At 36.7% G+C, this 10,829-nt stretch overlaps 3 protein-coding genes across 3 annotated transcripts; 1 reads left to right on the forward strand and 2 right to left on the reverse strand.

The window, feature by feature from the left end:
* Positions 1 to 458: 458 nt before the first annotated feature.
* Positions 459 to 3,955, reverse strand: LOC104233616 (WAT1-related protein At3g30340-like). The gene is made up of 6 exons (XM_009787044.2): positions 3,527 to 3,955; positions 3,364 to 3,426; positions 3,130 to 3,246; positions 2,613 to 3,021; positions 1,981 to 2,132; positions 459 to 1,876 (listed from the first exon to the last, which is right to left on the reverse strand). Exons 1-6 carry the CDS (start codon positions 3,706 to 3,708, stop codon positions 1,720 to 1,722), a joined length of 1,080 nt encoding a protein of 359 aa, XP_009785346.1. The 5' UTR covers positions 3,709 to 3,955; the 3' UTR covers positions 459 to 1,719.
* LOC104233626 (uncharacterized) lies at positions 493 to 969 on the forward strand. The gene has a single exon (XM_009787053.2). It carries the CDS (start codon positions 493 to 495, stop codon positions 967 to 969), a length of 477 nt encoding a protein of 158 aa, XP_009785355.1.
* Positions 3,956 to 7,822: 3,867 nt separating the features above from the next.
* Positions 7,823 to 9,812, reverse strand: LOC104233607 (small ribosomal subunit protein eS21-like). The gene is made up of 4 exons (XM_009787034.2): positions 9,678 to 9,812; positions 9,080 to 9,171; positions 8,840 to 8,975; positions 7,823 to 8,075 (listed from the first exon to the last, which is right to left on the reverse strand). Exons 2-4 carry the CDS (start codon positions 9,127 to 9,129, stop codon positions 8,010 to 8,012), a joined length of 252 nt encoding a protein of 83 aa, XP_009785336.1. The 5' UTR covers positions 9,130 to 9,171; positions 9,678 to 9,812; the 3' UTR covers positions 7,823 to 8,009.
* Positions 9,813 to 10,829: the final 1,017 nt, after the last annotated feature.

Raw genomic sequence — 10,829 nt, forward strand, 5'->3', positions numbered from 1 at the left:
TACTTTTAAGTGACAAAAAATAGTTAAGTGACTTTAGTGAAATTAAAAGATAGTTGAATGACCATAAGTGAAATTAACCCGATTCGTGACCCCCTTACCTTAAAAATAAAAAATAAAATCACTCAAAAGCAACTGTACATTCCTATGAATCATGCTGAAGGGCAATCAGAATCAAATTAGATAGCCTTTTTTCGTCTTTTTAACTTTGCCTTGCATCTATTTAAGCTTAAAGAAAAACTTGAAAGACACAAGACAATAAAATGTAATCATGAAGAAGATGATAAAACCCTTCAACAAGCAATGCTTTTCTTGATTTTTCCATTTTGAGAATATTTGAATGAAATTCTTGCATTGCTAAGTAGGGAAAGAATTTTAGTTCTGTCCCTCAACTTTAATCAAACACAACTGTGTTTTCCTCCTCTTTAAAACCAAGCCAAACTTCATATTGTATCCATTATATACAAAATTCTTATATATTTTCCCTTCTTGATCATGGCTGACTCTAATTTTGTTGACAGGGAGAAGCAAAAGCAAGCAGATAATGATATCAAGGACATGATCTCTACTCTAACGAAACGACTGACCAGCCTCCAACGCGTGCACAAGGCAGCATCAGGAGACTCGGGTCAGAATCTTCAAGGCGATGATGAAGATGATCATGGCACAAGAATCATCACTCTAGCTGGAACCAATGTTGGAGCCAGCATGCGCGGTGAGATGGATGAGAAACCTGGCCTCGACGGCGTTTCACCAGGGGAGAAAGAGGCTTTAAAAACATATGTGAATAGCAATTTCCAGTCCATCAACAATTCAATCATGTTGGGTGGTAGCTATTGTACTAATGACCCTGGTGTTCATTTGGACATCTCTGATTATGTGGATCAAGAAACCCCAACACCAAAAGGACATGGAAAAAAGAAGGAAAGGGGAAGCTCCAAACATTACCCCCATTCTCAACACTCAGAATAGGCTTGTACAATAATCAAGATAAGCTCAATGGTCAAGAAACTGCTAAAAAATTCAGACCTTTACTCTATATGAATAAAGTACCAGAGCTTAGTTGAGTCTTGTTTTTTTAGTTCTTTGTATTTCCTTCTCTTTTCAACTTGTCTTGTCTGAAGTTTACTGTGTTTACCATTCGGCTTAAAACCTATAGTAAGTGATGCTTGTTTGAGGTTCAATATGCTTATGATATATCAGAAAGGCAAATGTTACATTTGTGTTACTTTAAATAATCATAACATTTTTTCAGATCTTTCTGCTGTGCTACTTCTCATTTTCCTTTGGTAGCACAATAAAGTTATCTCAAGCCATTTTGGGTACATACTTAAAAAGAAACGGGCGGCCCGGTGCACTAAGCTCCCGCTATGCATGGGGTCTGGGAAAGGGCTGGACCATAAGGGCTTACTGTATGCAGTCTTACCCTGCATTGCAGCAAGAGGTTGTTTCCACGGCTAGAACCTGTGATCTCCTGGTCACATGGCAGCAACTTTACCAGTTACACCAAAGCTTCCCTTCTTTGGATACACACTTTATTCTTGCAATTGAAAGTTTTGGCAGGCTCTTTCCTAATTGATTCTTGCACTCATTCCTTGAAGAACAAAAATTTTAATGGTAAAGGTGCAGTTTTTTATTACAAAATCTAAGGTTAACAAAGAAACCTCGGTTCATATGGAATACATATTGAAATACTTCTAGAGAAAGTTGACAAAGTTGACATTAAGGGATCCTGGATTCAGAATTGGTTTCTAAATCTTTAAAGGTTAGCTCCTTGTCGTTTTTCTCTTCAGTTTCATGGACAACTTTTTGCATTTCTCTGTTCTTGCCCCAAAGCAGAAAGTATAGACCGGCAATTACAATAGCTGATCCAATTACACTGATCATGATCGTTTATGAAGGAAATTAGTTAGTCAGTGCTAAGGTGAATATTTGGAAAATGGTTAAAAAAGAATTTAGAAGTTTTTAAACTGTTGAAATCACCTTCCAAGATGTAGTTGTTCGTGTAGAATGGGAACGTCGAACATGGCTGCCATAATTTGGACAAGAGGACTGAATGCTGCAGTGAAGACTGGACCCCTCTTCTTCACACACCATGACATTCCCACATAGCACATTCCTGAACCTATTAATCCCTGGAAAAGTATACTTTTGTTAACTTAGGAAGTTTTAAACTTAAATAATAATGAGATAATTAAGTTTCCATCTTGTGTTTAGAGGCCTCTCCATGATTATGTTCGTCGTTAAATTAAACAACACAGAAGGGCGTTTACTACTTTTTGTCTCGTATGTTCCTTTAACAAACTAAAGGAAAGGACATTATTTGGTTCATAGCAGACTTGGCTTTTCTTTTATCTGTACTTGTCATATTCCCAAATCGACGTTGATTGTCACAAACATTCAGGATGTCTAACGAATCCGTGAAAGTTCTCTTTAAATTCTTAGTATTTCAAGCACATACAGTACTAACTCGATCTGTGGTGCATCAGAACTTTGCAAAAAGGAAAATACAATGAGCGATAAAGAGAGAAATAATTTCCACGTGAGGGACAGGAAAATATCTATATCTGCTACTCCTACTTAGGAAGAAAAAAACCAGCATAGAGAGTACTTACAGCATAGATGATAGTCAACATATCGATCTTTTCCCTTGGAATCCACATGGATAGTCTTCTATCGATAGACAAAGTTAAGATAGCCGATTGTATGGCACTAAAGAAGGTCATGATAACAGTGCTAGAGTACTTGCATGGATATCGATTTCCAATAAAGGATTGAAGAAGGAACCACGATGACCACAAAAACGTCCCAGCAAACAACGCCAGAGAACCAAGAATCCATCTTTCCTTTATTTTCGAGGAACTAATAGCAGCATCCGAGGATGGAGATACATATTGTAGGTCTGAAAAATGAATCAAAGGGATGCCTTTGTAAAAAGTCAGTATGAAGGCACCTCCAACGCATATTAATGTACCAATCAATTTGGCTATTCCACTTCCGTGTTTGATGTTGATAGTCTCTAACCTGCATCACATTCATGCATAATGGAGTTAAACCATTATCGGTAGAATAAGAAAATAGGACAGTCTAAAGCTATTTTTTCATTGACATAAGCAAACTGAGCTTTCGGACCCAAAAGGTAACGCCATAAGGAATGTGATCACAGGAACCATGTTGACAAAAGCACATGAGAAAGTTGCAGATGTGTATTCTATTCCAAGAAGGAATAAGTATTGCGTAAGAGATGCCCTACAACAAAAGATGTAACATATGGTCAAAAATGTTTAGCAAGAAAACATAGCCATGCAAAAGAGCCATTAAACTTAGAAGAATATAGTGAACACTATAGAGATCGTTCAGACTTACCCAACAATAGCACTCAAGAAAAGGTTACACAAGATTTGAGGGGTGAGTTTTGGTCTAGTATTCCTGCAAGAAGAAATTAAAAAGTTGCATTTTCAAAGGAGACAAAGGTTTTCATATATCTGAGATGGAAATTTTTCCAAGAACTGGGAGACAATCTTCATACCTTTCCAGAAAGAAGGCAATTGGGGCTAAAAATATGGTCGAAATGGACTGTCGATAAGTAATGAAGACCAAATGGTTCATTCCATCCAATATAATCTTCTTGAGAAGTATATTACTAATGGCAAAAGCAAAATCAATTGCCAACATAATAAAAATAGGGTACCATTCCACATAGCTCTTCATCTGAGCCTTTTCCCTTTCAATGGACCCTTTAACTTACTTCTCCTGAACTGCCTCTTCTTTGAATTATCATGTGTTTTTAAACCTGAAGCTGAGATAGACATTTAAAGTTTCACATAAACTTTAGTGGAGTGAAAAGTGTATACAGAGAAGGGATTAATTCCTGCAATCACATCAATGCTTTTAATCTACCTAAAAAGTTGACATTTTATTTAACATCATATACTCTATCATTTTCTCCTTTTCTTTGTTTGAAAGACTACACTATTTCCTTCCTTTTGACTGATCCTTTCCAGCATAACAAACTCATTGTGAATTAGTTTCGGGATTAACAAATTCATCGATACCAATGAGCTAAGGGATCAACCTTTGTATCTCCACTCCTAAGCATAAGGGCAGCCTGGTGCACTAAGCTCCCACTATGTGCGGAGTCCGGGGAAGTCCGTACCACAGGGGTCGGTTGTACGAAGTCTTACCCTGTATTGCAAGAGGCTGTTTCCACGGCTCAAACTCATGACCTCCTGGTCACATGGAAGCAACTTTACCAGTTACGACAAGACTCCTATTCTCCACTCCTAAGCATATTAAGAATATTTATCCATTTAATATTCCTTGGCTTATTAACTTGTCTTTAGAACATTTAACATGTGAGTCAACCCACTAATCTAGGCAAACTTTCCATTTTAGTATATAAAAAGTAGTGTGGTGAGCATCTTGTGGATGGGGGTCAAACAGAAATGATTCCCCTTCCTGCAGCATTGTCATCTAATTCATTTTTTCACTCTTTGAGCCTAACTGTTTAGTGTTGATGGCATCTAATGCTGCTTTTAGAAACTTGTATCCAAGCATCTTCAGAGAACAATATGGGGACACAGAATAATTCATCTTATTCATATAAGAATACTATTACTATTCCTTTTTCAATATTCTTTAGTTAGCAGAGCATACTACCTGATATGGGACCAGGTATTTTCCTTGCCATACAAACTCATAGAGGGAAAAGAGGAAAATAGTCTTTAAGTAACCAACTGGCTGAATAAAAACTCGCTTCAAATGACGTTAAAAAGATAGTTAGCATAAGCTTTAATCGCGAAAGATCTACTACAAACTTGTTAAAACTAGTTCAGAAAGCAAATTAAGATTAAGGTCTCCGTACCTTACACCGGTACGTAAGGTAGTGTGTACGCAGACCTTATATAAGGTACGGAGGTAGTTTAGAAGGCAGTGTGTACGTAGACCTTATATAAGGTGCGGAGGTTATTTCTGATAGAGTTTGTTTCTCTACCTTATAAAGGTTGAAAGGTTGTTTCCGACAGACCCTCAGCTCAAGGAATAGCGAACCGGAAGGACTGGAACTATGTAACAATTTCACCTTCGAAAGGTCTATTCCTGCGGACCAAGAAAAGGATTTTCCACATGAAAGAGCTAAAAGGATGGATCAAATCTTAACTTTCTTGTACAGTTTTAAAACATCAAAGAAAGAAATTATCCCACTTGGGTTGCAAGATATGAGGGCCACCACTACAGGGGATAGTTATATTGGCTATAAGTCACAGCAGTGCTTTTTAACCAGTAACATCACATTCTTTTCAATGGAAAGTAAGGGGATGGACAATAGACACTGCTTTCATGTCTGTTATCTTACTCCTTATTCTTTTGTTCCATATCTAAGGTATTGAGCTGGAATCCTTTCTTCTCCTTTAGTAACAGTACGAACCACAGAATTATTTTCTAACAACTGTTCTTTGCATTAGAGGCACGGAACCAGTAAAGTAGAGCGAGAGAACCCTGCGCTTGCCTCTATTGGCATACTGATGTTAAATGTGATGAGATTCTCTATTTCCATTTTTGTTCCATGTCCCAGATATCAGAATTTCTCGATGCTCATATTCAACGTGGTAAAGCATAACCTTTTATACAGAAATCAAATCTCATCAGTACTCTTATTGGCATCTTATAGGCAATTATTTTTCCATCCACACAAGTCTTCTGCAACATGCAACTTATTGAGTAAGCACAAACAGCGAATCATCAAATGCCTCATAATAGAGATTCTTGTTTTTTTAGGTCCATCTATCTGGTAAGAGCTTAACAACTACTCTTGAGGCTTATATTAATTTAGGCATTTTTTCATGGTTTATTAACTGTCCACGTGAAAGCATAACCCGTTCCTAAACCATAAAAAGGAGGAGAATTGCGGCAGGTTAAGCATCAATGTAAAACTAACTATTATGTATCATCTGAATATTAGATATGAATAGACCAGAATGGATGCGGATGATCTATATAGCCTACCCCTACCCATTCTATTATGGGCTTTCCATGCCTAAAAGCACACCAAAATCTTGCAGCTGCAATGGCTCAGATGCCACACAGCTCTATGTGATGTTCAATATAGTTCTGTTTTTATCGGTTTAACCATCCAGTACCTGTAGCCCACTAGCCCGACTAATCTGAATTCGTGTCAGGTTGCTAGCAAAGGAGAGTAAAATGCTTTATACCGATAGGTTTTCCATTTCCATGCCCCAACATGAGACCTCTAGTTAAGAGTAAAAGGATCTCACCCATCGCCCACCACATCCTTTGCTTGTAATGTTCATTATAGTTTCTTCTTGTTGAAACATGTTAATGGGTTTATATGAACATGATCTCGTCAAAATTCACTGTACAAGGTATATTAAAATGTACACAGATATATCAACACACCAATTTTAGCTTTCTTTTAATCGAAAGATGAACTTCAATCCTGCATCAAATGCATTCTTGATGATACATAATACACAAGGCAACAAGGAAACACAATATCCTAACTGTTTTCTAGTGCTACTGCTTAAGGCATCTGCCACAGTGAACCCCAATATCCTTTTCATATCAATCTGCTGACTTTACGAAATCTTTGCTTACAGTTATCTAGTGCTACTACTTGGTGCTTGTGGCATTATGCCACAGCGAACTACTATATCCTTATGCAATGAACTATGCGAGTATGAAGGTTTAACATTATGTCCCCCTTGTGGAAAAAATTTTAATCATTCCCCTCTTTGCATGGATTTGAGAAATCTGAAACAAATAAAGAAGGCGACTGAAAAAAAGTCTTACCCTCTTGGTATTATCCAATTGTCCCACTGGAAAGTAGAAAAGAAAAAGGAAGCTACTTGTAAGGAGTTGAATACTTTTAATGGTGTGAGGTCCTTTGCGGAAATCGTGGGAGCGTAACCCAAAGCAGACAATATCACACCATGTTAAGAATATTTTCGGGTCGTTTTCCAACAAAAACTAAGGTAATGGAGTATATCAGGGTGGGTAAAGAGACCATTATCACTTCAGGTTGACCTCCATCTTGTCCGGTGAAAATGTGGTGTCCAAGATTATAATGTGGTGTACTTCTCTGTGAAGTACCCAAAAGCTAGAGTAAACATATTGAACCAACACACCTGTAGCAATTACAACATATGCTTGAATGTGTCTGTGATGACTGACCAGAAAGGAGAAAAAACGGTATTTCTTTGATTATAATGTTGTCTTTTTCCTATTTACTATTTCCTTTAGATTAATCTTCAGGGCATACACTAACATTAGCCAGAAGCATGATCCAGTGCTATCCTATTTAGAACATTACAGGGAGAGGAACATCTTTTTTGCTGTTTCAAAAGTTCACTTAGCGTTTTGCTTTGTACATACTCCACACAAGACTAATCGACTTCTTGGAAAAACTTGGAGATAACATTGAGTATTAGATGAGGTCTCATTTTGGCATTCTCCACAGTCTATAGTTAGAGCAGAAGAAACTTGATCTTACAGTCCCTTGCATATGTTTCTATAATTATATAATCCCTTTTCATTGAAGATTAGCAAAAAGAATAGCAAAACCTGTAAATAAAGCTCAAGACATATTTGTAGAGTAAACTCTATTCTATTAAAACAATAAGCGAACAGAAAATCATAAACTCCGGATTCAGCTTCCATGCCTCATAATAGCAGTACTATGGGATAAAGGAAGCAACTTGATGGGACATACTACTCTAATGAATAGTTTATTCTCACATTAGATCTTGAACTAACATTAACACTCACCCCTCTCCGCAGTTGGGAAATAAGATTCAGCAACACAAGCACAGGAATATAACAAGTCATTTTAAAACTTAACAGAAAAGGAGATCAAAACCATGAAGCCAAGTGAAATATCCAAAGATAAGCTATCCCATACGTAGCAGGGAAAACAGTGTCAAACTCAGATGAAATTCAAATAGTTATCATAAATCCTCCATCATAAGATAATAATCTCAAATTGCAAATCTATCTTTCTACTGTTGTCTCGCTTCAACTTTCTTCTTCTGCCAGAGGCGATCCAGTGCGCTGTCAGCATCACCCTACGAAGATGAAAAGAACAAAATTGAACTTGTTTAAACTTAAACTATCAGCAACGCCAAAACACAAAGGGAAGCTAAATGGCCTATTCAAATACTAAAAATGAACTTGGATGCAGAAAAGACTGGTTAAAATTGAACATCCCAAGCTTTCTGGATATGAACCAAAACTCCCCCGGCACATAATAATACCTCCATCACATAGAGAAAACAGCAGAAAGATGTGTTATTCTTGATTTTCTGAAGTTTAATTGAGTATTCTAAATCTTTAGGCTTCGTCTCAGGCATATAGTTGAGGTTCTTACTCTGCTTTGGGCATTTTAACTTCTGTAAGCTACTAAAAGGTTACAAAATTTTATATTTCTGTTAATGAAACTAGCTTCAGCATTACACTTTTGGTATGGCTCTCACATCTATTTCTTGGCAGATCGATAACAGAAATAGAAGTGATAAACCAATCTACACTAGACTACTTTTGCACATGGTGACTCTACCCAACTCCCCCCATATTAATTTGCATGGAAACTGCATTTGACCTTTTCTAGGTAGCTCAAAATATTTATAGATGATACGCCCAGATGGTATCACTTATAAGGTATAGATTAACATCAAACCTCCAAAAATTAACAATCTACGCAATATCCCTATTGTACAAGTTCATCAAATGAATTATTAAAACTAAAACCTCTAAGATGTCATGGGAAAACAGACAGCGCCATCAATTTCACCCGCAAACGTTAAACAGGTACTATCAAAGGAAAGAGTACCTGAGCACGGATGAAACCACAGAGAGCAAAAGTGGTGAAACTGCCAGGGATATACAAGCCCTTATCATCCAAATGGCCAACATTAAGTTGAACAGAGGCATGATCCTTTGAAGTGATCACCCTGTTGGTAGCAGAGCTGCAATTGAGGGCACATGTTAGCTATTATTACAACATTCAGACATACAAACACTAAGTAAAATCAATGTGAAACCAAAATAAAAGCAAAGAATTAGGGCATACCATTTCCTGGGGATGTAAAGATCAACGTTTTGTCCCTCTTCGTTCTGCATCTTGGCTAGTGTTTCTGAATACTCCGATCAAGCTTTAACAACCTTTTTTAACCCACAAAACCAAATCAGCATTAAACAAGTTTAATACCTTTCTGGTTTTGACAAATCTAATATCAAACACTTTTTTTCTATTCTACATGATTCAGCTTCTACAAAAATGCACATTCATAAAATAAAATAGCCGTTGACATTAGCATGAACAAAAAATTTCACAACAAAATAGAATCTTTCAGGTTAAAACAGAAAAATCCTCAATTACTGTTCTACAAAATTACAGTATTCAGCTTCAATAACTTAAATCACATTTGTCACATAAAAAAGTCATAGCGATTAACAAGAACACATTTTTCTAAACCCATAAGAATTAGAGTTGTCTATATCCAAAAAGGCAAGAATTCTGTTACCCAAAACGAAACACGTTCAACCCTTCTTCTTTTTTTCTTTTCTTTTTGACCATTTCTATGAGAGAATTTACAGAAGTTAAACTGATGAACAGACCCACGAATCTTGTAGAACTAACATGAGAAAAGAAACGATAAGTATCATACCTGAGATGAAGGGAGAGCTCTTCAAGGGGCAAAGTGTGAAGAAGTGACACAAAGCCACGATTTAAGCAGATGAGAAACCCTAATGTGAGCGTTACCCTAATGGGCTTACTTATTGGGCTTATAGGCCCAATGACCCTGTGGGAGGCCAAGAAAAGAATGATCGAAATCAGAATTGTTAAAAATGAAAATAGTAGGATATAACATAACCAACTGAATAGAACGATTGATATTTCTACTACTAATTATTTATTTATTTATTTATTGTCAATTCTTTATAAAATATTCACCCTGCCCTCACTTGTGATCGAGTACTAAAATTTGAACCCTCACCCTACTTATGCATATGCACTCTTCCTAGAAGTACTTTTTAATTAATTAATATAAATCGAATTAAAATTATCCATTATATATAGTTTTGACGCTGGCAAGTTAGAAATCACTATCTTAAGTCTTGTTGATGTCACACCCCTTTTTTTTTACCTCACTTAACCCTATTAAATAAAAAAAAAAATTGAAGTTCAAAAAGGGTTTTCAAATTCGAAAGTGACAAAAAATTGTGTTTAAAAGGATTTATTTAGAGTCGTCACCTTGTTTCGGTGTGCCAGGTCACCATTTTTTTTAAAAATGATTTTTCCATTTAAAACACTTTGAACTCTAAAACTAAGTTTGCACTAGAGATTCGGGTAAGGGGGTTCATTTGACTCGGGGAGAAGGTGTTAGGCACTCCCCAAGTCCCGTAACTAGTACGGTTGCATACCCGATCTAGTTGGCTTTTAAAATATTCAAGTTGAGGTAAAAACACACATAAAAGAAAAATAAACACAAAGAGGCTCGAGGTCGTCCCTACATAAACGAAAATAAATAAATGTAACTATCCTATATTACGACTCCAATGATGATACCACGGTCTTCTTTTACATTCACTTCGGGGCATTCCCCTGATAAAAATATTTACAGATTTTATGGGGCATTCCCCGGATGAATTTAACTAAAGGGGGAAACCTCTCACCTCAAAGTTAACAAAACGTCATAATATTGCCTACCCAAGTGCGGTGTGATGACACAAAAGGTCATCACTTGTTTTAGAAATAAATTCTGTGTTCTGAGGCCTTAAAAACCTCTTTCTACCTCATCTCGATTTGCATGAGTCCG

The sequence above is a fragment of the Nicotiana sylvestris genome, chromosome 1 (genome assembly GCF_000393655.2).
Source record: "Nicotiana sylvestris chromosome 1, ASM39365v2, whole genome shotgun sequence".
NCBI classification, from domain to species: Eukaryota; Viridiplantae; Streptophyta; class Magnoliopsida; order Solanales; family Solanaceae; genus Nicotiana; species Nicotiana sylvestris.